This window comes from Corythoichthys intestinalis, chromosome 5, assembly GCF_030265065.1.
Source record: "Corythoichthys intestinalis isolate RoL2023-P3 chromosome 5, ASM3026506v1, whole genome shotgun sequence".
Classification (NCBI taxonomy): domain Eukaryota; kingdom Metazoa; phylum Chordata; class Actinopteri; order Syngnathiformes; family Syngnathidae; genus Corythoichthys; species Corythoichthys intestinalis.
In genome coordinates, this window is record NC_080399.1 from 52155408 (window position 1) to 52182867 (window position 27460).

The window sequence follows — 27460 nt, forward strand, 5'->3', positions numbered from 1 at the left end:
AGCAATCTTACATATGTCGCCTTCAAACAAAAGAAGCCAGGTAACAGGCCATTTTTCAGGCTGCTCAAATGGTGTCTTACAAGTCTAATCAGTTGATTGCAATCAGGTGCTGCTGCTTTTAGCAGAAACCTCATTGGTTGAACTGTGTTTGGTGGAACTGTTGGAACAAAGACCCACTGCGGCCCTTTGTAGAATCCGTTTGACACCCCTGGTCTAGATTCTGATTAAAGGTTTTTTCGTTCCAATTGTCTTTACAAAACATCAGATCAGGTCAAAGGTTGATGAGTTTACCAAAGAAAATTCTTGTTCCAAAAATAACGCTAAAGGTATCTCAATCAAGAAAACAACAAGGGCACAAATTTATGCACCCGTCTTCTTTTCTTTAAATAATTATAGGACAACTTCCGTAACGTCTATGACAGGGGTGGGCAATTAATTCCACAAAGGGCCGCAGTGGGTGCGGGTTTTTGTTGCAACCCATTAAGAGGACACCTTTTCACCAATCTGTTGTTTTACAAGTGCAATCAGTCGATTGCAGTCAGGTGCTTCTCATTTCTGCTGAAACCGCATTGGTTAAACTATCTGTGCTGGGTCAGTTGGAACAAAGACCAGGACCCACTGCGGCCCTCGAGGACCGGTTTGCCCACCCCTGGTCTATAATCTGTTTTTCACTTCTATTACTCTGTCTGCTAAATGATATATTGTATTTAACTGAAATTGCTGATCCATACAACCAATGATTTCTAAAGGAAAATATTGAAAATCATTAGGGGTGCCCAACCCTTTTCATACCACTGTATCTCTCAATCCAAAATATTTTGTTTGTTTAGTTACCTGTCAGTGGGGCTCCATATATTATAATAGCAATGCCTCTGCAGTTCAGAGCAGCTAGACCTTTAGGTGACAGGTCAACATCCATGTAACGGGAAATTGCACTGGATAGAGGGTTTATCTCCAAAGTTCCCAGACTCCCAGTGGCTTGAGCTTTCAAGATATCTGAAATGACTAAGGTACATAGATATATGACAGCCTTAAAATAAAAGGATAAACAGTGCCAATTTTACAGCCAGATCCCAAAGGACCTTATACGTCAAGTGTTTTTAATGCACTTGTAAAATTTGTTCGTTCACACTCACTCAGTTCAGTCCTACGTCTTTCACCCCTTTTACCGCCTCGCCGTTTTTGCAGACTCATTCCACCTACATTTTTATCTGGAGTATAAAAGGTGATGTTATTGAACTTGAACACCAGAAAATTGACTTAGCGTAAATCATGTCTGATGGATGCACAATACAAACTATGCTTGATGCTATCATGACCTTTTAGCCGCGAGCAGTGATCTTTGTAGAAGTCCATAAGTTCTACGGGAAGACTCTCTCCGGCATCCCTTGGAGGTAGCAGCAGTACATCGTTAGCGTCATATCCATCCATAAGATTCAGGATCTTGGCAGTGCAATGTAATGGAGGACATAAAGTAAAGAGGGAGGAAAAGAGTTAGCCAGAAAGGCAACAAACACTGTAAATAAATCTGACCATTTGAAAAGAACTTTTAACTATCCACAAAGCCACAAAAAGAAGAGAAAGTGAGAGTTTAGGCTGAAAATCATAAAAATAAAAATAAAACAGCTGAGAAAAAATGTGCTAAAGAGACTTTCAGGTTTTTGGTGGATGTGCACAGCGTGATGCCGTCTCTTTAATAAGCCCTCAGTAAAGTAAAAGGAAGCATCCAGCAGCAGTGGACTATTGTAATTACTGTCTGTCCTATTGGTACAGCTGAAAGCAAAACATTGTGAGATGCTGGTTGGCCATCTCCTTTTCCTTTTCCTTTTCCTTTTCTTCCCTCCCCTCCCCTCCCCTCCCCTCCCCTCCCCTCCCCTCCCCTCCCCTCCCCTCCCCTCCCCTCCATCCATCCATCCATCCATCCATCCATCCATCCATCCATCCATCCATCCATCCATCCATCCATCCATCCATCCACAAAGCCACAAAAAGAAGAGAAACTGAGAGTTTAGGCTCCCTCCCATCCATCCATCCTCTCCAGGGAGGCGTCCAGGAGGCATCCGAACCAGATGCCCGAGCCACCTCAGCTGGCTCCTCTCAAAGGCTCCTCTCAAAGCGGAGGAGTAACGGCTCGACACCAAGCCCCTCCCGGGTGACCGGGCTTCTCACCCTATCTCTAAGGGAGAGCCCGGACCCCCTGCGGAGGAAACTCATTTCGGCCGCTTGTATCCGGGATCTTGTTCTTTCGGTTACGACCCACAGCTCGTGACCATAGGTGAGGGTAGGAACGTAGATCGACCGGTAAATTGAGAGCTTCGCCTTTTGGCTCAGCTCCTTCTTCACCACAACGGACCGGTGCAGAGTCCGCATCACTGCAGACGCTGCACCGATCCGCCGGTCAATCTCCCGCTCCCTCCTACCCTCACTCGTGAACAAGACCCCAAGATACTTGAACTCCTCCACTTGGGGCAGGATCTCATCCCCGACCCGGAGAGGGCATGCCACCCTTTTCCGGCTGAGGACCATGGTCTCGGATTTGGAGGAGCTGATCTTCATCCCAACCGCTTCACACTCGGCTGCGAACCACCCCAGTGAGAGTTGGAGGTCGCGGCTTGATGAAGCCAACAGCACCACATCATCTGCAAAAAGCAGAGATGCAATGCTGAGGCCACCAAACCGTACACCCGGCTACGCTTTGGCTGCGCCTAGAAATTATGTCCATAAAAGTTATGAACAGAATCGGTGACAAAGGGCAGCCTTGGCTGAGTCCAATCCTCACTGGGAACGAATTCGACTTACTGCCGGCAATGCGGACCAGACTCTGACACCGGTCGTACAGGGACCGAACAGCCCTTACCAAGGGGCTCGGTACCCCGTACTCCCGGAGCACCCTCCACAGGACTTCCCTAGGCACACGGTCGAACGCCTTCTCCAAATCCACAAAACACATGTAGACTGGTTGGGCGAACTCCCATGCACCCTCGAGGACCCTGCTGAGGGTGTAGAGCTGGTCCACTGTTCCACGGCTGGGACGGAAACCACACTGCTCCTCCTGAATCCGAGATTCGACTTCCCGACGGACCCTCCTCTCCAGCACCCCTGAATAGACTTTACCAGGGAGGCTGAGGAGTGTGATCCCTCTATAATTGGAACACACCCTCCAGTCCCCCTTTTTAAAAAGGGGGACCACCACCCCGGTCTGCCAATCCAGAGGCACTGTCCCCAATGTCCATGCGATGTTGTAGAGGCGTGTCATCCATGACAGCCACACAACATCCAGAGCCTTTAGGAACTCCGGGCGGATCTCATCGACCCCCGGGGCCTTGCCACCGAGGAGCTTTCCAACAACCTCAGTGACTTCAACCCCAGAAGATTGGAGAGCCCACCTCGGAGTCCCCAGTCTCTGCTCCCTCCAAGGGAGGCGTGTCGGTGGAATTGAGGAGGTCTTCGAAGTATTCTCCCCACCGACTCATGACGTCCCGAGTCGAAGTCAGCAGTACCCCATCTTCACTATACACAGTGCTAATGGTGCACTGCTTTCCTCTACTCAGATGCCGGATGGTGGACCAGAATTTCCTCGAAGCCGTCCGGAAGCCGTTTTCCATGGCCTCGCCGAACTCCCCCCATGTCCGAGTTTTTGCCTCCGCGACCGCCGAAGCTGCAGTCCGCTTGGCCAGCCAGTACATGTCAGCTGCCTCCGGAGTCCCACAGGCCAAAAAGGCCCGGTAGGCCTCCTTCTTCAGCTGGACGACATCCCTTACCGCTGGTGTCCACCAGCAGGTTCGGGGATTGCCGCCACGACAGGCACCAACTACCTTACGGCCGCAACTCCGATCGGCCGCCTCAACAATGGAGGTGCGGAACATGGCCCACTCGGACTCAATGTCCCCCACCTTCCCCGGGACAAGGGAGAAGTTCTGCCGGAGGTGGGTGTTAAAGCTCTTTCTGACAGGGGATTCTGCCAGACGTTCCCAGCAGACCCTCACGATACGTTTGGGCCTGCCAGGTCTGGCCAGCATCTTCCCCCGCCATCGGAGCCAACACACCACCAGGTGGTGATCAGTTGACAGCTCCGCCCCTCTCTTCACCCTAGTGTCCAAAACATGCGGCCGCAAGTCCGATAATACGATTGCGAAGTCGATCATGGAACTGCGGCCTAGGGTGTCCTGGTGCCAAGTACACATATGGACACCCTTATGTTTGAACATGGTGTTTGTTATGGACAAACCGTGACGAGCACAGAAGTCCAATAACAAAACACCACTCGGGTTCTGATCGGGGGGGCCGTTCCTCCCAATCACGCCCCTCCAGGTCTCACTGTCGTTGCCCACGTGAGCGTTGAAGTCCCCCAGAAGAATGAGGGAGTCCCCAGAGGTGACGCTCTCCAGCACACCCTCCAAGGACTCCAAAAAGGGTGGGTACTCTGAACTGCTGTTAGGTGCATAAGCACAAACCACAGTCAGAACCCGTCCCCCCACCCGAAGGCGGAGGGAAGCTACCCTCTCGTCTATTGGGGTAAACCCCAACGTACAGGCGCCAAGCCGGGGGGCAATAAGTATGCCCACACCTGCTCGGCGCCTCTCACCGTGGGAAACTCCAGAGTGGAAGAGAGTCCAACCCCTCTCGAGAGGATTGGTACCAGAACCCAAGCTGTGTGTGGAGGAGAGTCCGACTATATCTAGTCGGAACTTCTCTGCCTCACACACCAGCTCGGGCTCCTTCCCTGCCAGAGAGGTGACATTCCATGTCCCAAGAGTTAGCTTCTGCAGCTGGGGGTCGGACCGCCAAGGCCCCCGCTTTTGGCTGCCGCCCAACTCCCTACGCACCCGACCCCTTTGGCCCATCCCACAGGTGGTGAGCCCATGGGAAGGGGAATCCACGTTGCTTTTTCGGGCCCATGGGGACAGGCCCGGCCACCAGACGCTTGCCTTCGAGCCCCACCTCCAGGCCTGGCTCCACAGGGGGGCCCCGGTAACCCGCGTCCAGGCAAGGGAAACTTGAGTTCATTTGTTTTACTCATCATAGGGGTCTTTTTGAGCCATGCTTTGTCTGACCCCTCACCTAGGACCTGTTTGCCATGGGTGACCCTGCCAGGGGCTTAAAGCCCCAGACAACATAGCTCCTAGAATCATTGGGACACTTTTTTCCTCCTTCCAAATAAAATTTGTGGATGAAACAACGACACTACATGACAGGGAGGACAGCAGACAAGGAGACTGGGAGCAGAGGATATGCCACACTAAACCAAACTATGGTAGTGCAGACCAACCTTCAGCAGCATGGGTAAACCGCAAAACCTGGGACCAATTGTAGACAATCAAAACAGGCAGAGTGATTAAAATGATGCCATGGATTTGATGGGGTCAAAAGGGCAGGGAGTTGTGATGTGAATGAATGTGCGTGTGTTACTTGAAAATAGAGCCTAGATCGGGCCTAAAAAATCCAGCCCGACCCGACCCAGCCCGGCCCGTGTGTGTTAAAGCCCGAGCAATTAACTTAACTTGCATGCCCGAGCCCGAAAAAAAGCCGAAATTTTATTTATTTTTTATTTATGAGGACCCAGAAGGAGGAAATGCGGGGATGCAATGCGTCAGTCAGACCTGGACAGAGCACTGCTTGGAAAATGGTTGTGTTTTGTGTAATCACATTTGTGACGACGCCTGTGTGCATAATGATAACAAATTCAAGCCTGTCACACCATTTACCATTTACCATTTTGTAACAAATTCTCCCAGTTAAACAAGACTGTAAAATGCATATTCAATAAGCATTTATATCTTTTATATTTGTGTGTCTGTTCTATCAGGTGGATAGTTCATGCTTCATTTCCTTGGCAAAATGCAGCAACAGACATTTATTTTAATTCCTTCGAGTTGGCAGAGAAAAACGCAATTTTTCATAATGTTTAAATAGTCTACATACTTTTATGATCATTATAAATGCATGTACACAACGAAATAATGCTGGATAGGTTTGTTAAATATATTTCTGTGTGGGATATTGTGCTCTCACGGACGCACCTCTCTGACAAGGAGAGGAACAGCAGCATTTACAAAAATAAACTAAAATACTTTCAAATGACATTATTTTGATGACTCGGATCAGAACACACAAAAGAACAACCTGCCTTAAGGAACACTGAAACAAAATAAGAACATTTTAAGGAACACCACGAACTTCACGATGTCCACCTTTGCACAAAGAGATGCGGCCCTCGAAACAAATGATAATAAAGATGTTTGACTAATATCGTATCCATACCGAAATTCAAAAAGGGAAGGATGCAGAGTTGCAGACTCGCGGAGAGCCCCAGAGCGTTCATGTGCGCAAACAATGCACTTTCTCCGTTTTATACAATTTATTTATTTTATAACAACTATTCCTTAGTTTAACATCCATATACAATAAATATACAGTAGCCTATATTTATTTTTAAAAAGTTAGCGAGAGAAGAAGTCCGGCCCGACCCGACCCGAACGTAAATGATTGACATTTTGGGCCCGACCCGAGCTCAAGATCTAGGCTCGACTTGAAAGAATGATTGCTTTATTTTAGACATTGACATACAGTATAAACAAGGAACAAGACACACCTTTCATTCATTTTTATTGAGGAAAACTAGCATTTCCAAAGTTTTTGGCTGTAAACGGTTTCTTTTTTTAGATAGCATTTCTTTTGAAAATAGTCTTTCGCAAGGGATGGATGAGGCCAGGGTACAATGCCACAACATAGATGAAGTATTCTCTTGGTATACAAAGTTCTTTAGAACAAAGTTTACACTTCACCTTTTGAAAAATCAGCAAGTAGAAGAAAGACATTAAAACGAGGGATACACTGTCAGTTGTCCCAATAATTTACAATATATATTCACACTGGTTATTATAATTTGAACCTTGGAGAGAACTGCTCAAAATGATCCCAGACAGGGGATGTTCTCTTCTTTTTCGTTGTGGACGGTGCGTCCATTGCAAAACAAATCCGATTGAATTGAGGATTGAAGATGTGAGTGGGGTGTGTCAGTGTCACCTGTCAGCTCATTGTCGTCTCGGTGCGCCATTTTATTTCGAGTCACCCGCGAAACCATGTGTTGGCGATGACGTAGGAAGCCCGTCTCGTGAGGCTTCGGACGTAGCAACGTGCCTTCCGAGGCTTCGGGCGTGGCCACAAGCGTGATCAACACATGCCTCGATGCGCGCTTTGCAGATTTTTTTTCCGGTTTACTCGGCACACGCATCGGCGCCTCGGCACAGTCGGGCACATCACTAGTTCTTGGTGCCAGAAGGGCTGGTCTGAGTATTTCAGAAACTGCTGATCTACTGGGATTTTCACGCACAACCATCTCTAGGGTTTACAGAGAATGGTCCGAAAAAGAAAAAATATCCAGTGAGCGGCAGTTCTGTGGGCGGAAATGCCTTGTTGATGCCAGAGGTCAGAGGAGAATGGCCAGACTGGTTCAAGCTGATAGAAAGGCAACAGTGACTCAAATAACCACCCGTTACAACCAAGGTAGGCAGAAGAGCATCTCTGAATGCACAGTACGTTGAACTTTGAGGCAGATGGGCTACAGCAGCAGAAGACCATGCCGGGTGCCACTACTTTCAGCTAAGAACAGGAAACTGAGGCTACAATTTGCACAAGCTCATCGAAATTGGACAGTAGAAGATTGGAAAAACGTTGCCTGATCTGATGAGTCTCGATTTCTGTTGCGACATTCGGATGGTAGAGTCAGAATTTGGCGTCAAGAACATGAAAGCATGGATCCATCCTGCCTTGTATCAACGGTTCAGGCTGGTGGTGGTGGTGTAATGGTGTGGAGAATATTTTCTTGGCACTCTTTGGGCCCCTTGGTACCATTGAGCATGTTTGGAACGCCATAACCTAACTGAGTATTGTTGCTGACTATGACCATCCCTTTATGACCACAATGTACCCAACTTGTGATGGCTACTTTAAGCAGGATAATGCGCCATGTCTTAAAGCTGGAATAATCTCAGACTGGTTTCTTGATCATGACAATGAGTTCACTGTACTCAAATGGCCTCCACAGTCACCAGATCTCAATCCAATAGAGCATCTTTGGGATGTGGTGGAACGGGAGATTCGCATTATGGATGTGCAGCTGACAAATCTGCACCAACTGTGTGATGCCATCATGTCAATATGGACCTCTCTGAGGAATGCTTCCAGCATCTCGTTGAATCTATGCCACGAAGAATTGAGGTAGTTCTGAAGGCAAAAGGGGGTCCAACTCGTTACTACCATGGTGTACCTAATAAAGTGGCCGGTGAGTGTATATACTTTTTTCAAGCAAAACTTGTGTATATGACAATTTAAGTGATCACTCGCATCTGAAGAACATCGCAATAGTCTCGGAAACTGTGGGTATGACTGACTGTCATAGCTCATATTTCTTGTTAGGCTTTAATCATGTAATGTGTTTGTTAATGTAGGCTTTTCTGCTTTGATTTTAGTTGTTCCGCTCTTCCTTATTTTTACCTTTACTTCCTGCCCTGGTTTCCCAGTCATGCTGATTTGATCTACCTGTGACCCTGAGTATAAAAATCTGCGTCTGCCCCCCTGTCCATTTTTATTTTGGCTTGTATCCTGCCACGTCCTGTGCCACCACCTTTTGTGAGCTTTCGCCAAGATTTCAGCTGGAGCCAATGCTTTTTTCTGTTATTTTGTTGGTAAGTAACCAACCTTTTTTGTCATAAAACACTCCTGCTCCGTCACTAGAGCAGGAGAGTGCTGTCATTAGCGAACTTGACACATGAACGCTACTCTCGTCTCATCCCATCTTTCCTGTTCATTTTGTTTTTGCTGCTCGTTTTGTGAAATATCAACAGGGCTGTCCTACTCATTAATGCTCCGCTTGGCTTCAAATTGAAAGAGGAGAACCGACGACATGTTTATGTAGTTACAGAGTGACACTGTGGAAGCCCGGCAGCGTGGCCATGTGACATCACCGCCCTGCTACATCAACAATAATGGCGACCTACTAGTAACACTTATTTTATACTAATTTTACAAATTCTATTAAAACAGAAACATTAAGAGGGGTTTTAATATCAAATGATTATAACTCGTACGAACATTTCTCTTTTAAGAACTACATGTCTTTCTATCCGTGGTTCCCTTTAAACAGTTACATGTACATGATAACACTTTAGGCTTATATAGTGAAAACACAAAGGTATTCCTACCTTTTCTTCCTTCAGGTATTGCGTGTCATACTCTAGAGAGTAGAACTCAATGGGATAGGGGCAAGGGTTTTTAACGATAACCTCTGCTTCAATCTCCATACTGAATGGCAGACAAGGGCCCATTGTCAACTCTGGTGGACAAAAGTCCAGTTCCGGTTCTTCACCCTGTCCCAGGGCTGTGATGACAACAGGCTGTGTGCCTTCAACTACAGTAATTATTAAATGTCGCTTGTAAAGACACTGCAAAGAAATCAGTGAATTTTAAACCAATGATTATATCTACATGACTTTTATAATATTTTTAAAAGTGGGAAAGCTGTTTACCCCCTCAGTAGGACTGAACTTGATCTGGACGTTGACCTGGTCACCGGGGTTCAATAGGCCCGAAGAAGGAGTCATCTCAAACATCACGGGTGGTGGTCGGTGCTGCTGCAGGTATTTGCTGCGCTGATGGAGGGGGAGGAATTTATCGACCTGAAAAAAGAGAGCTGTCATATATCTCAACCTAATTCAGTTAAGTGAACCAGCAGTCGAAACTGACAATGGCTTATATTACTGTCTACCTTTACGGGCTTCACATCCTCTACTATGCTCCATTGGCAGGGTACAGATTCATGATTAAATAGCTGCATTGTCTGAATCTGATGACGAAAAAAATATATATAATAATTCTCCTTTGCACTAAACATTTTACAAAAGAAAACTTACAAGACACATATCTTGAATATTAAAACATATAATACACAGTGCATATACTGTATATACAGTGCCTTGCAAAAGTATTCAGCCCCCATGAATCTTGCAACCTTTCGCCACATTTCAGGCTTCAAACATAAAGATATGAAATTTAATTTTTTTGTCAAGAATCAACAACAAGTGGGACACAATCGTGAAGTGGAACAACATTTATTGGATAATTTAAACTTTTTTAACAAATAAAAAACTAAAAAGTGGGGCGTGCAATATTATTCGGCCCCTTTACTTTCAGTGCAGCAAACTCACTCCAGAAGTTCAGTGAGGATCTCTGAATGATCCAATGTTGTCCTAAATGACCGATGATGATAAATAGAATCCACCTGTGTGTAATCAAGTCTCCGTATAAATGCACCTGCTCTGTGATAGTCTCAGGGTTCTGTTTAAAGTGCGGAGAGCATTATGAAAACCAAGGAACACACCAGGCAGGTCCAAGATACTGTTGTGGAGAAGTTTAAAGCTGGATTTGGATACAAAAAGATTTCCCAAGCTTTAAACATCTCAAGGAGCACTGTGCAAGCCATCATATTGAAATGGAAGGAGCATCAGACCACTGCAAATCTACCAAGACCCGGCCGTCCTTCCAAACTTTCTTCTCAAACAAGGAGAAAACTGATCAGAGATGCAGCCAAGAGGCCCATGATCACTCTGGATGAACTGCAGAGATCTACAGCTGAGGTGGGAGATTCTGTCCATAGGACAACAATCAGTCGTACACTGCACAAATCTGGCCTTTATGGAAGAGTGGCAAGACGAAAGCCAGTTCTCAAAGATATCCATAAAAAGTCTCATTTAAAGTTTGCCACAAGCCACCTGGGAGACACACCAAACATGTGGAAGAAGGTGCTCTGGTCAGATGAAACCAAAATTGAACTTTTTGTCCACAATGCAAAACGATATGTTTGGCGTAAAAGCAACACAGCTCATCACCCTGAACACACCATCCCCACTGTCAAACATGGTGGTGGCAGCATCATGGTTTGGGCCTGCTTTTCTTCAGCAGGGACAGGGAAGATGGTTAAAATTGACGGGAAGATGGATGCAGCCAAATACAGGAACATTCTGGAAGAAGACCTGTTGGTATCTGCACAAGACCTGAGACTGGGACGGAGATTTATCTTCCAACAGGACAATGATCCAAAACATAAAGCCAAATCTACAATGGAATGGTTCAAAAATAAACGTATCCAGGTGTTAGAATGGCCAAGTCAAAGTCCAGACCTGAATCCAATCGAGAATCTGTGGAAAGAGCTGAAGACTGCTGTTCACAAACACTCTCCATCCAACCTCACTGAGCTCGAGCTGTTTTGCAAGGAAGAATGGGCAAGAATGTCAGTCTCTCGACGTGCAAAACATACCCCAAGCGACTTGCAGCTGTAATTGGAGCAAAAGGTGGCGCTACAAAGCATTAACGCAAGGGCGCCGAATAATATTGCACGCCCCACTTTTCAGTTTTTTATTTGTTAAAAAAGTTTAAATTATCCAATAAATTTTGTTCCACTTCACAATTGTGTCCCACTTGTTGTTGATTCTTGACAAAAAATTAAAATTTTATATCTTTATGTTTGAAGCCTGAAATGTGGCGAAAGGTTGCAAGGTTCAAGGGGGCCGAATACTTTTGCAAGGCACTGTATATATATTAAAGATACACGATAATATCGGTCGCCGATAATTATCGGCCGATAATGGCAATTATGACGTCACACAGATAATCCAGATAATAAAAAAATTCAACCGCTAATGCAATCTGATAATTATAATTATTAAATAAATTCCAGTTTGACTTTTTTTTTTGTTAAAGAGAAAGAGCTTAAAGAGAGGCTTTTTACGTTGATGACATCCATGCATGTCACTCCCCTGCAGTGTGAGCCGTATTGGGTGACAGGAAACAGTCACACCAGTTTGGCGTTAAATTTTCTTGAGCAAACTGCAGAGAACTTCCATGGAGATTTTTTCCCCCTACTATTTTCATCAGGTACTGCTCCGATCGAGGTGTTAACTTTCTTGGATGGGCAACAGAGATGATTGTATTTTCATCTCTTCCATCTCTAAAATTTTGTTACAGATTTTGGCTAGCAAGAAAAGCTTTACCGATCTCTTCATAGCCTTCACCTTTCTTATTCATGGGTTGCCATTGCTGATAGCCTGAAGTGTTAAGGGGCTTCCTCAATAGTCAACACTCAACACCCATTTCATAGTCACCTGTCTGACTATGACGTCAATTGCGGTGTAAATCTTGTTTGGGAGAATTTTGTCTGCTTTTTCCCAAATGCTTTCATGAGGGAGTATTAATTTCTGCCCAATGATCTTTCCAGATTTGTCAAAACATTTTTTGTATGAATGCAAATTAATATTTTTTTTCTGTAAAGCAATGGCCCACTGTTTACAGGAGTATTTTGCAGTGTATTAAAAATATAGGGGCCGTTTACATGTTGACTCTCAGAGAAGTTGAAAAATTTCATGTTTGCATCTTTATGGGTCCGTCTCCATTCGACCAATGTCGAAATTCCGCATCAAAGCGATGTAGTATTCATGCCACGTCCTAGCAGGCAGAGCAGATTTACAAGGCGAAAGCGACACTTTGACCCAACAACCTCCTCACATCGGAAGACAACATGCCCGGCAACTCCAAGCCATGGCATTTTTCAACATATTTGCATGCAGAGAAAGCCCCCCTCAAGCCTCCGCAATCGAATCTTTCCAGTTTGGAGGCAGGATTCCAAAGTTTGAGTCTTTGCCTTCCGTCTTCGCCGACACCATACGAACGCAAGGCCACTCCGCAATACAGTCATTGCGTCTTGGTGTTGCAAAGTCGACATGTAAACTGCCCCATAATGTCATAGAATTTTGGTTTACGACAGGATTACCTTACAGAATCCACAGCGAACAGAGTCAAACTGGAGTGTTTCTGAGGAAACGGAGATTGATGGCACAGTCACCACTGCACAAAGACGCACCTCCACCGATGGACCACCTATTATCTGTAACCCCCCACCCCAATAACCAATTAAATTAAAAAATATCACATTTGTGCAGTCAAAATTGAGAACAGTTGCCAGATGCATGAAAAATTGTAATTAGTCAACAAATGTCATTACCTGGTTGAGCTAAAAAAATAAATAAAATAAAAGCTAAATAAAATTTAAAAAAAAATAATAATAAAAAAGTGAAAGCAGACAAGCCTCCAATACAGCAAATATATTCACTCAGAAATCCATCTCGCGGTTGCTTAAACACGTGTGAGTTAGGGCCCTATATTTATACACAGCACAGATGCGCTGAAGCAAAAGGCACGATAGAAATGTTTTTTTCCCTGTTTCTTTCTTTCATTTCTCTTTTTTTTGCCAATGCAGTTCACGCCACATGTTTTCGAATTTTGGTGGAACACTCTTCGCCACAGCAGGCGCTCGGTGAATGTGTGAGAGAATTTGATGAAAAACAAGCCACACTTTTGTACGCTACTGAAGAGGGAGCCAACATTTTCAGTGCAGGGTAAACCACTAGTCAGTGGATTTTTGGTTTTGTGTTCCTGCAAAGGCAGCTCCTGTATATCATTTGTTTCTTAGGCAGTTTCCTGTGCGGTTACAAACGAGTATGTGAAGTTGCATGTTTAATGAAACGTTTCTGAGGTGGGAATGTCACTGGAAGTGTCATGCTACATGTCACTGTAAGACGCTGCCTACCAAAACATTTTGATGCATACTGTAAGGCAGGATGACAAGTGCATATATATTCTGAATTTCTTCTTGTTTCATTTAACAACAAAAATATCACAAAAGGGTAGTTAGCAATGCATGGGAATATATATTTATGTGACTATTGTACGGATCTAAATTTTGAAAAATAGGTGGGGGAAAAATGAATTGTTATTTAAAACTTATTAGACCAAAAATACACTGGTCTGGCCCACTTGAGATCTAATTGCTATATATGAACCAAAATTGGTTTGGCACCCATGGCATAAATCAATGTTTTTAATACCCAGTTGTTCTTATCATCTTTATTTCTAAAATCATGCCACGAGGCCATGGCAGAGCCAGGCGTTTGGGAGTTGTCATGTGGGTGAAATGCTATCTCCTGGTGCCCATTATACAGTACAGATCTCTGATTGCTCCTTAAGCCAATTTTACACAATATGGCTGTGAGACGGGCTTGCACTTCCTGATAACACAAATTATTTCTATGTTGTACTCTCTCATTTGGAAAGCATCGGAGTAAGATATGCCAATTTAGCAGCACATCCCACCCTCTTTCCATGGCATATTGTGGTGCATGTCCAGCAAATGTTCAAAGTTTAGTCTAAAACGCTCATTGGCTTGGCACCATGTAGAGATTTGCACCAAGCAAGTCAAAAGGGTCCCGTTTTCGTGTCGGCCATGACTCTAAACAAAGTGTGGGAATGTAGCATAAGCAATTGCACATTGCACATTGTTTAACATAAACACGCTGTGCCACTTATTAGAAGCTTCTGTATATACGGCAAACTCAATGCTGTTTCAGAAACTATTGTCTGCCCATTGCTTGAAAATTGCAGACCTGTCTATGGCCAGCCTTGCTGGTCTTGTCATGACTGGAAGATCTCGTTTGGCGATATTATTATAATTTAATTCAACATGGTTTGCTGACAACTACATTTCCAGAAATACAAATATGAATATATATACTTTTACTTAAATAGGTGAACTTAGGACTCCAGACTGGCGACTGCTTGTTTACAAAAACTTAATGAAAACAGGAATACATAGCTGACAAATGAAGTGAAGAGTACCTGAATTGGAATGAGAGCACTTCTGATACCCAATGGCAGGTTGCCTTTTTGGGGATCAAATTCAACGGTGAAATTCTCTGTCTCACCACAGGAAAGGTTTCTTATGCTACCAAATTCCACCTTAAAACCTTTGAAGGATCAATCACACAATCACAACATTTTAATATGAAACCAATAAGGGACTATTAGCAAGCAGAGCACTATAATCACGTCACATTAGAAAAACTATAGGCCTAATTACTTTTGATACTTTCACATGTAGACAAATCAGATCATAAAGTAACTCAAAGTGTCAAGACTGAGACATTGAATTCAAGATATATAACATGTTTATTCATTACCTGCAATAACTTTGGAGTTGGCATGGAAGGAAACAGGTAGTGGCCCATTATTGGTAATCTGTACAATTTGTTTAAGGACTTTGCTTGGAACAACATAACCGAAATCCAGAACATACTCAGGGAGAACAAATCTGGGGAAATGGAAAAGAGAGAGTGTTTATGCAAAAGTACACTTATGTAAATTTGTCACACTGTTACATTAATCAAGCAAAATTCAAAATTTCTCTCTCATAGACAAATACTGTACAAAAGGCACTTTAGCAAAGTATTGTCAGCTATGTAAATTTATTTCAAAACTTGAGCCTGAACTTCCAGATACCAAACCATGTGTCCACCTTTTAATTGTCTGCTCTGCTATCATGAAACATTGGACAGACCCTGGTTGCTAGACAACAGCGTACTGCACAAAGGCTATTTTTAGACCATGACGTCGCCATTGTAACGTGGAAGTGGGACATTATCGGCACGCCCTCGCATACAAACCATGTTATTTTGGCTTGTTTTCTCCGGTAATCTTTCAAAAAAGAGCATGCCAATCAAACACAGCTGCTATGGAACTTGTAGAAATGACTCTAGACATTACTACATATGAAGGATGTTTTCTTCATACATTTCCCTAAACCAAAAACTTGGGAGGAAAAACTGCGAAGAATGGATCAACTTGAGCGGACGTCCAAAAGACCTGTTTAATGTCAGCAAGCTGAAGCCATTCATATTTCATATGCAGTAAACATTTTGTTGGGGGCCATGGTCCTTCAGAGGATGAAGAGGTAAGCCATTTTGATCTTTTCACTTATTTTTTAGTGTAGCGTTTTGCTGTGCTGATTCTGTCTAACAATGAATGACCTGAAAAAAATTAAAATGGTATCTGACCACCACCATTACATTTTATGTTGTAAAAAAAAAAAAAAAAACTACTTTAGTAAGGGGGAAGTGTAAATAAATTATAGAATTAAAATGTGTTATTAATGAAAAAAATAAGTGTTCGTTGGCTGTCACTGATTAGCGTTTGATTGCTACACAAAAATAGCAATGTAAATTGCCACTCAAGAACGGTCGGAGACGTAAGACAACCAGAGGATATAATATATAAGAAAGAGAGGGCATATGGTGGTAAAGGATAGATTGTTGAAAGAGGAGAGTGTCATTGTCAGTGGCGTAAGGCAACGCACACAAGAAAAAGGTGTCGATAAAAAAGCTAACTCTGGATCAGGTCAGCTTGTCTTTTTAACTGAACAATTTGGCACCAGGCACATCATTTTCAGACGGAATTGGGAGGTTTAGCTCAGTAAACATCTGGTTCATACACCATTTCCATTCATTTACTATTAGGGACAAACCGGAGGTTGACCCGCCTAGCCACAATTGCTAACGTCATGAATATTAATGAGCAAAAGTGACGTGTTGCTTGTGGTACGCCATTGCAAGGCACATATAAAGTGCATAACTAGTCACATTCACATTGACAACTAAAGGCAATTTAATCTCTTGATTAACCCAAGAAGCGGATGAAACACATCTCTGGACTGTGAAAGGGAGTTGGAGTACCTAGAGTAAATTTACATAAACTCTGGAAGAACATGCAAACTCCTCTAGAGGAACTGTAGCTCAGTATTGGACCCATACCCTTAAAAACTGGGAGGCAGATGGTCTAACCAGTAACACGCTATCCTGCATTGTAGCCTACTGTGTGAATACTAATAATTTAAACATTTTTACCCTCTTGGTCCAAAATTTTAAGACTCTTTCTCTAATGGTGAAATGTCTCAAAACTTATGACAGCAGGTGTAAATTAGGTTGCTGTCCCAAATCATATCTAACTTTCAGGGAAACAAATCTATTCTTACTTAAGTCCACAGGTTGCACCTTATGTTTTTTCACAACATTTACCTGTATTTTAACATTTTTTTTACCTGTTCTGTTCAGCTGCTCCGACATGGAGAGCAAGAATGTGAGTGCACTCAAGATTTTATTTGGTACTTTCTCTATATTTTAACTATTTAGATGATTATTTACTTTAAGTTGTAAATCCACCTATTGACATGGGAGTGGACTTATGTGCTTACCTTAGATCAGGGGTGTCCAAACTTTTTGCAAAGGGGGCCAGATTTGGTGTGGTAAAAATGTGGGGGGCCGACCTTGGCCGACGTCCTTTACGTAGAACAATATATTTAAGCAAATTTTAGAAAGCCATTCAGTATGTCACATTTTTCTTTTAATGAATAATTTCAACAATCTCGCAACTAACCTTTGTGGCGTTCTCTTTCGACTCTCGAGCTCTTGCGAAATACTGCTGCTGTGAAATTAAACTAGCTTCAAGTTGCTTTAATTTCTCGCTGCGTATCTCCCCTGTAATATTATTTAATTTCGTTTCAGCATGTCTTGTTTGGTAATATCGCCTCACATTGAACTCTTTAAAAACAGCGACTGTCTCTTTGCAAATGAGGTACTTTGGTGAAGAAATAGTCCAATTTCCACCTATCCTTGAAGCGTCGGCTGCCGCGTTCAACTTTCTTTTTTTTTGTTGATTATCGCCATTTTAGAAAATTGGAAGTAAAGGGTCACATGGGGTAATGTAGCTTAGAGTGCTGCTGCCTTTTAGTGGGTAAATGAGGAGCAGCATTTAGTGTGTAAACTACTTCATATTCTGGTAGCAGTACTGCTGACCAATTTATTAAGTCTGTGTGCAGGTCAGACGTTATTGATTTTATGACGGAGGCTGGGGGCAGGATGAAATTGGACTACAGGCCGCATTTGACCCCCGGGCCGAACTTTTGACATGTCTGCCTTAGATAATACAAATTTAAGCCTCATAACAAACACAAGTTAGGCAATTTTACGCTTGTAAAGATGAATTAACAATCAACTTTTCCCAACGAACTTCTAAAAAGGGCTGCACGGTAACAAAGTGGTTGACATAGTTGCCTCTGTGATCAAGGGCTCAAGCCCTTGTGTGGAGTTTGCATGTTCTCCCTTTGCCAGTCTGTTTTTTTTTTTTTTTAGATACTCAGATTTCCTCCCACATCCTAGAAACATGAGAGGGTAGGGTTGTTGAATACTTTAAGTTGTCCTTAGGGTATGAGTGTGTGGGTGACTGGGTTCCTGACTCTTGGCCAGCCAAATGCTATGTATACCGCCGACTGCCCGTAGTAGATTCAGGCACCCCCAGGACCCTCGTGAGGATAAGCCAGTCAATCTGCTACAGAGTGCCACATTTTGGGCTACAAAGTCAAAGTTACATTTCGCCTGTGAATGGGGATTTCACCCTAATCCTCCATGCGATTGTGCCTTGGGTGGCCAAGTGGTACTCTACTTTCATCCAAACATGCTTGATAGCCAGTCGGGTTCACGCTCCTTACCCTGTCTTAATGAGACCAATTTTGGCCATTAAAACCCAAAATTAAGTTTTACTTGACAACCAGGATTTCACCTAACCTGGCAAAAAATAGTCTGTCTCTGGCGGCCACAAGAGCGGCGCTCACGAGCGGGAAGTCTGAATATGTATTTTAAACAAACTGGGGTGGGGTTGGGTAACAATGAATTGCGTGTTAAAACAATTAATGGGGTCAAAAGGCGTTTGAGTGTACGCCGTTGTTACATCATTAAATTGACAGCACTAATTTTAATACATACTTGATGAGTTTACTCCATTTTCTGTTGGAAATTTGGGCGTTTCCCATTTCCACAAGGCTCTTGCTCACAGCCAAGGCATTTTCGGTGACCAGCATTTTCTCAATTTCAAAAAAAAGCAACTGTTCATACTGAGGAAGGACAGAAAGTGGGAAGTCAAGTCATTCAATATATCTAACAATACACATAAAGGAATGCAAATTCATACAGCATACACTAAAGCTATTCAACTGAACTGTTTCAATACCGTATAATCTAAACTGGATTAAATTATAATATGATCAAAATGACCTCTAACAAGAACAGAACATTTGGAAACCTGTCATATAGAATAGGAACATTTATTTTGAGGATTTACATGAAAAGAACCGGTAGCCTCCATTTCGACAGCTATTTTGGACCGCTCAAACACACCGCTGTAACTCTCCTTTGCTGTAGAGAAATGACAGGATCAAAACAGAAGAATTTTACATAGTTCATTTGTGTTTCAACTAGGGCTGTCAAAATTATCGCGTTAACGCTCGGTAATTAATTTTTTAAATTAACCACGTTAAAATATTTGACGCAATTAACGCACATGTCCCGCTCAGAAAGTATTCTGCCTTTTGGTAAGTTTTACAGCAAGGCTTTTTGTGCTGTCCAACAGCAAACTCTTGTGGTCGCTTTGCGACATGGTTTATTGTTTTCTTGCCAGTTCATTATGGCTGCACGACGTCTCCGGCTGATAATGTTGTGCTTATATGATCCTTGGACAAGATGTGTCCGTAAGTATGGTTGTTGTAAAGAATGTACATATTATGTTTGTAAGTTAAATGTTATATTTTTTGTATGAGACGCTTTTTGTTTATGTTTAGTGAACCTGTATAGCGTGCTAAGCTAACGTTGTTGCTAATGCAATGCTTGTGTACTTTTATTTTGTAGTTTTACGACCGTCTAAAGAGGACAATGGTTTGAGGCCATTTTATTAATAAATCAGATGAAAAAAGAAGAAGTCTAATTATTAAGGCGTCGTTCACTAGCTGTCTAGCTTTGGAAAAAGTAGACGCTTCGGAGTGAGGACAGCATAGACAGATTTAAATGACAGTAGAGTGAAATGCCCACTACACTTCTTATGTACCGTATGTTGAATGTATATATCCATCTTGTGTCTTATCTTTCCATTCCAGCAATTTATTTTACAGAATATATATATAATTTACAGAAAAATATGGCATATTTTATAGATGGTTTGAATTGCGATTAATTGCGATTAATTACGATTAATTCATTTTTAAGCTGTAATTAACTCGATTAAAAATTTTAATCGTTTGACAGCCCTAGTTTTAACTTTTACTTTTGGTATGTGCATAAATGATCTCAGTAGACAAGAATATTGTGCATTCATGTTTGATAATAGCATTGTTCAATATTTACCCAGGCTTCGAGGTAAATTCAGGGATATCTTTGGGAACACTCCTTCGCCGGTGAGTGTGATGACCTGTGGTGGTAAGTGAGCCACAACTAGCTGGAACTGCTTTTCAAACCTCTCAGGGATGCCAGGGAGGTAGAGAATGCGCAAACAATGAATCATGCCAGCTTCAATGTAACCCTGTCACCCAAAACACTTACTGTAGTTGGGAAAAAAAATCTTCCAGTTTGTTGTATGATTGTCATTTATAATCTGAGCTTCAACTCACCGTAGGAGGTATTACAAGTGGTTTACCAGGTCGAATCTTCTCATTCTGCTCGCTGTCCAGTTTCTGCTCGTTCTCAGATTTCAACATTGCATCTTGCTTATCATCGACTACTGCGGTCATTTCATTTTGAAGCCTTTCAATACTGAATTTAAAGCCAACCTTTCCGGTATTCCTCACAATCACTGTTGACTCCCCAATACAGTCAAAACGCTGGAATACAAATACGGTAGAAACAAGTGAACATGCTTCTCAAATTACTGATTCTCATGATTTAATTTGCAGGTATCAAAGTCCATTCCATTCACATGATGCTACTTGGATACAAGTGCCTGCCTCATTAAGCAAAAGATTTGGAAGTCATTTCTTACATTTTAGTTAGATTGGCTGATAACCAAAAGATGAATGATACTTGAAAATCATCCTTTTAAGGTAGGTGTTTACTGTGTAACATGAATACATTACCCACAGCTGAGCCCCTTTATTTTGAATCCACCCATTTTACTTGCAGATTATTGTATTTTATAATATCAAGATTGAGAGGTGGGTTTTATTTCCCAAATCTGTTGTATTGAATATTAAAACAAGGAATTGTGTCAAATCTAAAAAAAACTACCTGATTTGGCTTTTGCCTGCAAATACCTTATTACATGAGTTAGAATAACACCCAATGATTTATAAACAAAAATAATGGAAATTGTCGGGGTGGCCGACCATTTTTTCATACCACTATATGCATGTAGACACTGCAGACTACAGGCTAGTATTTAAAACACAGTCATACCTGCAGACCAAAGTCAACAGTGGTTGAATCCACACTGAAGCTGATCTCTGAGGCTTCTCCTCTAAGTTTAATGTCATATATAGGTCCATGCTCCACTTGACACTGTGCGATTACCTCTCGACTAACAAAGTCCTGGCCATGGAAAATGAATGTGACCAGCTGCTGCTCGCCAGGTTTCAAATGGCCATGCATCGGCAAGACATCAAAAATCTAGCAAAAGAAAAAAAGGGCAATTTTAGTTTGAAATCACTACTACTGTCACATGATAATTTCATATTGTTATTTATATTTCAGAACATTCCGTAATATTAATAAAATGTAAAAGCTGGATATCCATCCGTCCGTCTGTCCGTCCATTATCTATCGCTTAATTCAAGGTCAGGTTGTGCAGGCAGCAGCTTTAGCAGGGAAGCCAAGACCCAGCCACTTCAACCAGCTCCTCCGGCAGGACCCCAAAGCGTTTCCAAGCCAGCCGAGAGAATCTCCAGAGTGTCCTGGGTCGTTCCCGGTGCCTCCCGCCGGTGGGGCGTGTCAGAGCACCTCTCCAGGGAGGCGTCCAGGACGCATCTGAAACTAGATGCTCGAGCCACATCAGCTGGTTTCTTTCCACGTGGAGGAGTAGTGGCTCGACCCTGAGTCCCTCCTGGATGACCGAATTTCTCACCCTATTTCTAAGGGAGAGCCCGGACCCATGGCCGCTTGTATCCGGGATTTTGTTCTTTCGGTCATGACCCACAGCTTGTGACCATGAGTGAGGGTAGGAACGTAGATCGACTGGTAAATCGAGAGTTTCGCCTTTTGGCTCAGCTCCAACATACGCACAACAAACTGGTACAGAGTCTGCATCACTGCAGACGCTGCACCGATCTGCCTGTCTATCTCCCAATCCCTCCTACCCTCACTCGTTAAAATGATCCCAAGATACTTGAACTCCTCCACTTTGGGAAGGATCTCATCCCTGACCCGGACAGGGCACACCACCCTTTTCTGACTGAGGACCATGGTCTCGGATTTGGAGGTGCTGAGCTTCATACCACCTGTTTACACTCAGGTGCAAACCGCTCCAGTGAGGGTTGGAAATCACGGCTTGATGAAGCCAAAAGCACCGCATCAACTGCAAAAAGCAGAGATGCAATGCTGAGGCCACCAAACAAGACCACCTCAATGCTTCGGCTGCACTTAGCAATTCTGTCCAGAAAAGTTATGAACAAAATCGGTGACGCAAGGAACCTTAGCGGAGTCCAACCCTCACTGGGAATGAATACGACTTGCTGCTTGCAATGCTGACCAAACTCTGGCACCAGTCATACAGGGAACGAACAGCCCTTAACAGGGGACTTGGTCCCCATACTCCCGAAGCACCCCTCACAGGACTCCCAGAGGGACACGGTCGAACGCCTTCTCCAAGTCCACAAAAGACATGGGCTGATTGGGCAAACTCACATGTACCCTTAAGGACCTTGCCGAGGGTGTAGAGGTCCACTTTTCCGCGGCCGGGACAAAAACCACACTGCTCCTTCTGAATCTGAGATTCGACTTCCCGACGGACCATCCTCTTTCACACCCCTGAAGAGACCTTACCAGGGAGGCTGAGGAGTATGAAAATTTAAACACTCCTTCCTGTCCCACTTCTTAAAAAGTCAGACCAACACCCCGGTCTGCCAATCCAGAGGCACTATCCCCGATGTCCATGCGATGTTGTAGAGCTATGTCAAAAAAAGATTTTGGGGATATTTTTTCTTTGTATTTTAGCCCAGCATATTGTCTTCATCGTTGTGGGTTTTAATATTGGCACGTTCCTCCTGTATACAGTTTGTGTGTTCTTCCCGTGCCTTTCTGGGTTTGGATGGCTTCTTCTCACATTCCAGAAGAAGCAGATTATGTTAATTGATGCGATTAAATTGTCATAGCATGTGACTGTAAATTGTAATTATGGTTTCTCTATTGGATGTGTTTGTGTTCTCTTATTGTACAAAGTTATCTTGAAAAGGCTCTAGCTAAACCAATGAAAATGGGTGAATTGAGAATGTTACTATCCATCATTATACAATAATAAAACAAATTGCTAATCATAATAACTTGTTAGGATGCGTGTTGAAGCATACCTCTTGCACACATTCAAAGCATCGTGGAACGTCTTCGTCTGGGGAAATACTTTCGTCGATGAGAGCATCAGACGGCGCGTCAGAAGATCTTGGGGGACAATTATATTATTGTAAATGATGGATGCAGTACGTGAACAATAAAAAGGGTAAAAAAGTTTTCTAAACATTTTTAGGTTCTAAAAATATCCCACAAGCTAGCAAATAAGTATTCAAATAATTAGTAGGAAAGAGTTAGGAAGTGTCTGGTTGAAGTTATTGCTGCCAAAGGGGGGCTCACAAAATATTAAATGTGATGGTTCACTTACTTATGTTCCCCCTTCTGTCATTGTTTGCATACTATCCTCATTAAAATATGAAAATCTATAAATGTTTGGGTGGTTTTAGTTAAAGCAGACAGTTTTTTTTTTTTTAATCTGAGTTATTTTGATAAGGAACAGATTACATTTGATTGGGATTTAATGCAGAAATGTGAGAAATTTCAAAAGGTTCAGATACTTTTTCATACCACTGTATGTATGTATGCTTTTAAGGCAAGTGAAAAATATGACTGTGACAAAATCAGTCAGGTTTTTGCGGCCGGTGGCAACCCTGAATATGTTTTTCATTGTATTGCCACACATTTAATAAAGCGAGTGAGGAGAATTTGCAATTAATGCTGATTATGTGATACAAGCGTCATTATACCTGATGACACAGTGTGTATGATCCACCAAGCAGGCCCAGTGGTAAAATACTGGCAATGGGGAACAATTTGTCATTGTGACTTCCTGGTGATTTTCCGTGGAATTGAGCACACTGCCGAAGTCCACTGTGGTTGAAGAAAAATGTAAATTGGGAAAGTGAACTTCAGCATGCAGTTCCACCTTGTCTTGTTGTGGGTGCCCTATGTAGCGCATGGTGAGGGTCTAGAAAGCATGACCGAAAAATAACATGCATTAATATAAATCACAACATCTTCTAATATTTTTTACAAGAGATTTTCATTTTCCTTCAAGTTCAAGACAATAAAACATTGATTAAATAGTTTAAAACAGCACAATATACATTATATACATTGGGGAGAACAAGTATTTGATACACTGCCAATGGAAAAACCTATTGGCAGTGTATAAAATACTTGTTCTTCCCACTGTATATATCCATCCATTCCCTCTACTGCTTAGCCTAACGAGGGTGGTTGGGGTCCTGCAAAATAAATACAAGTGCAAAAATGCCAACTGACTTTGGGCAAGAGGTGGAGTATACCCTGAACTGGTTTCCAGCCATTTATAAGACACAATAAAGAAATGGAAAAAGTACATTCACACTGATATACACATCAAGGGACAATGATGAATCAACTAAACGCTGCCTTAGCTAGATGAATAAAAGGAAAAACAATAACTGAGGAGCCTTCGGTAATCTATGTATAAATGGAACTTTAGACGTGTCTGTGTGTGTGTGTTTGTTCCCTATGAACTCCAAAATGGGTAGCCGGATTTTGACGAAATTTTACACAGTTGTACTTTATGTTTCTGGGAGTGTTCTTAGATGTGTTGGATCTCTACCGGCCTCCATTTAGTGTGGAAAATTTGTTCCAAACTCCAAAAATTACCATCGAAAATGCGACCTGATTGTGGAGGTGACAGCACCATCATTCGGACAAAAGACGCGCCTCTTGCGACTGGAATGTTGGAAAGTTGGCTTTCAAACTTTAAGGTTTACTGTACAAATTTTATTTAGTTGTGGTAGAGTACTCGACAATGAGTCACTGGATTAAAAAAGATACAAATTTCTGGAATATTAAAAAGGGATTCATTTCAGATAGATATTTCTATCTCTATATAGGCGAGTTTGTATGGCTGTCTGTGTGTTCGTGTCTGATGGATGCCGAAAAAGCGAGGCGGATTTTGACAAAATTTCACGCTGTTGTACTTCATGAGCCTGGGAGTGTTCTTAGTTTGATCTCTGTAGGCCTCCATTTAGTGTGGAAAATTAATTCAAAACTTAAAAATGTTGAATGGAAAATGCCAATTTTCACATTTTCAACCAAGCAACACCAGGTCACACTGCTCGATAAATCCATTCAGCATACATTAAAAACAATAAATAAATCACGAGGAAGCCCTGATTTCAAGGCTTCTTATGTGTCGATTTAACAAACCTTGGCCCCAACATCCCAGCACAAGTAGTATGCCCGCAACATCAGGCCACACTGCTGATTTAGTGATAAACAGCTTTCCCCGCTTGACAATAGATGTCCACAATCAGTGTAGGTCAGGTAATAATTTCTTTCAGATGATTAATTTATTTCAGATGAATGAATTTATTCTTAAACACCTCTTGGAAATCTCTTCCACTTGCTTAATTGTACATATAGAAAGTTACCATAAGATACTTTTGTCGATAAAAATCTGAACATGAAAAAAAAAAAAAAACGTTTACCATTACCTTATCCACAACTTGAGACAATTGACCATGGAATCTTGTTGGGTCAAAGCATATCCACAAGTGAGTCTCTTCACCTTGACCTAATGCCAATGTCTACACACAAAAAAATGCATTCTGCAGTTAAGCTCATCATCAGCAAGCTTTAATTTTACATGTAATATTCTTTCAGTTTATTTTCTAAATTCCAAGCGGTCCCTTGAGTCTTTAATCAAAATCATAACCTTTTGGGTTGTTCAAATACTTTATAAATGTTCATGGTTGTGCATAAAATTGCAAGGAAATCAAAATGCAACAAACTATATATCATATTTTTCGCACTGTAAATCACACCTATGGAATCACAGGAGTGCCATAATTTGAAAAATGAATGAATGAATGAATGAATATAAAGAGAAATAAATGAATGAATAAAAAAATGAAGACCTAAAAATATATTTTGTCATTTACTTTTACTTTTTGTCATTGAAAAACACAAACGGAAAAAACTGGCAAATTTTGTCTTTGCCTTTTCTATTTCACTTTTCATTGTCTTTGCCTTTCTCTTTCGCAATTGCCTTTTGCCTTTGCTTTTACCGAAAGGAATGTTCTGTTCATCAAATGGCATTGGGAGGGCCTTTCCAAACAGAAAAAGGGTTAATTATCGACGGCATTCAATTAGGCATGTGCCAGTATGATAACCTTAAGCCAAAGTATCACGGTATTGTAATTACAGCTCTAAAATGTGTTACTTTGAGATATCTGGGTTTTAAAAAAAAAAATCCATTGAACAACAATTTTATTTTTCAAAACATATGAGCAAATTTGACCATAAGTATAATGTTAAGTTAAAATAAATAAAATAATAAAAATAGTAGCAGCAAAATATTCTAAATAGAAATAATATAAATGGAGACCTTTATGTCTGCCTAAACCCACAGCCGCAGCTCAACATTATTACCATCAGAACAAAAATAATTGAATTACTTTCCATAAAAAAACACGTGTGTATGACTCGTATCATGTTTACACACACTCTCTTTCTAAACACAGACAGTTGCCAGAGAGGAAAAAAAACACATTTTACCATCGCTAGACACACTAAACATGCTGGAGTTAACTCTGTTAGCTGGTGGGAAACGTTCATGACAGTGTTGACGAACCTTTCATTTTTTTTATAATTGCGAAATCATCTTGGAGGTATTGCCTCCTCGGAAGCCACCCTCCGCAAACATGTTTTACATGTCGGTTGGCCCTCCTCCTCTTAGCCGTGGCCGTCTGTAACTTTTCTGTAGCCGAAGTATTCCCATACAAGCAATTTCATTTTCTTCGATGGGGGAAAAGGTTCCGCAGTTTCACCTCCTTCAGCCATCGTGTAGCACAGTTGACTCACTGACACCGAACAACAACCGGTGGGGAAGGGTCTAGTCTTCTGCGAATTAGCGAGTGAATTCTCCATGCATTTTTGGGACATAAAAAATAACTAATACCTTTGGGACGATATGACGGATAATTTTTGCCGTTTTGAAACCTTGACATTTTCATACCACGGTATACCTTCAAACCAGTAATCGGCACATGCCTACATTCAATTGATTGTATTGGCGATGGGGTAGTTGTCTGAGGCGACCCATCCAGTCTTTCAGCTGTTTCTCTATGCAGTTGTGATTTTTGCTTATCTCTCCAAATAAGTAATCAAAAATCGCACGTGAAACAGATTTTCCACCGTCGCTCAGAAGGTCACTTTTTTTTCAGGTAAACAAGGATTCAGCTATCGACTACTATTCTTGTTTGGAA

General features: G+C 42.2%; 1 protein-coding gene across 4 annotated transcripts in view; it reads right to left on the minus strand.

Annotated features, from left to right (window-relative positions):
• Positions 1-27460, minus strand: part of hydin (HYDIN axonemal central pair apparatus protein) — a 166371-nt gene that overhangs the window by 83647 nt on the left and 55264 nt on the right. For 3 of the 4 annotated variants that reach the window (XM_057837183.1, XM_057837182.1, XM_057837185.1), the window contains 17 exons: positions 25688-25780; positions 23942-24162; positions 23258-23345; positions 21153-21362; positions 20372-20581; positions 20109-20283; positions 19054-19127; positions 18699-18826; positions 15066-15196; positions 14725-14852; positions 12824-12937; positions 9767-9844; positions 9528-9677; positions 9204-9443; positions 1320-1443; positions 1137-1211; positions 835-1005 (listed from right to left, as the gene is read on the minus strand). In XM_057837183.1, coding sequence (XP_057693166.1) covers positions 835-1005; positions 1137-1211; positions 1320-1443; positions 9204-9443; positions 9528-9677; positions 9767-9844; positions 12824-12937; positions 14725-14852; positions 15066-15196; positions 18699-18826; positions 19054-19127; positions 20109-20283; positions 20372-20581; positions 21153-21362; positions 23258-23345; positions 23942-24162; positions 25688-25780 — 2410 coding nt within the window. The remainder of the gene's footprint in view (positions 1-834; positions 1006-1136; positions 1212-1319; positions 1444-9203; positions 9444-9527; positions 9678-9766; positions 9845-12823; positions 12938-14724; positions 14853-15065; positions 15197-18698; positions 18827-19053; positions 19128-20108; positions 20284-20371; positions 20582-21152; positions 21363-23257; positions 23346-23941; positions 24163-25687; positions 25781-27460) is intronic. The other variant, XM_057837184.1, reaches the window with a different exon arrangement.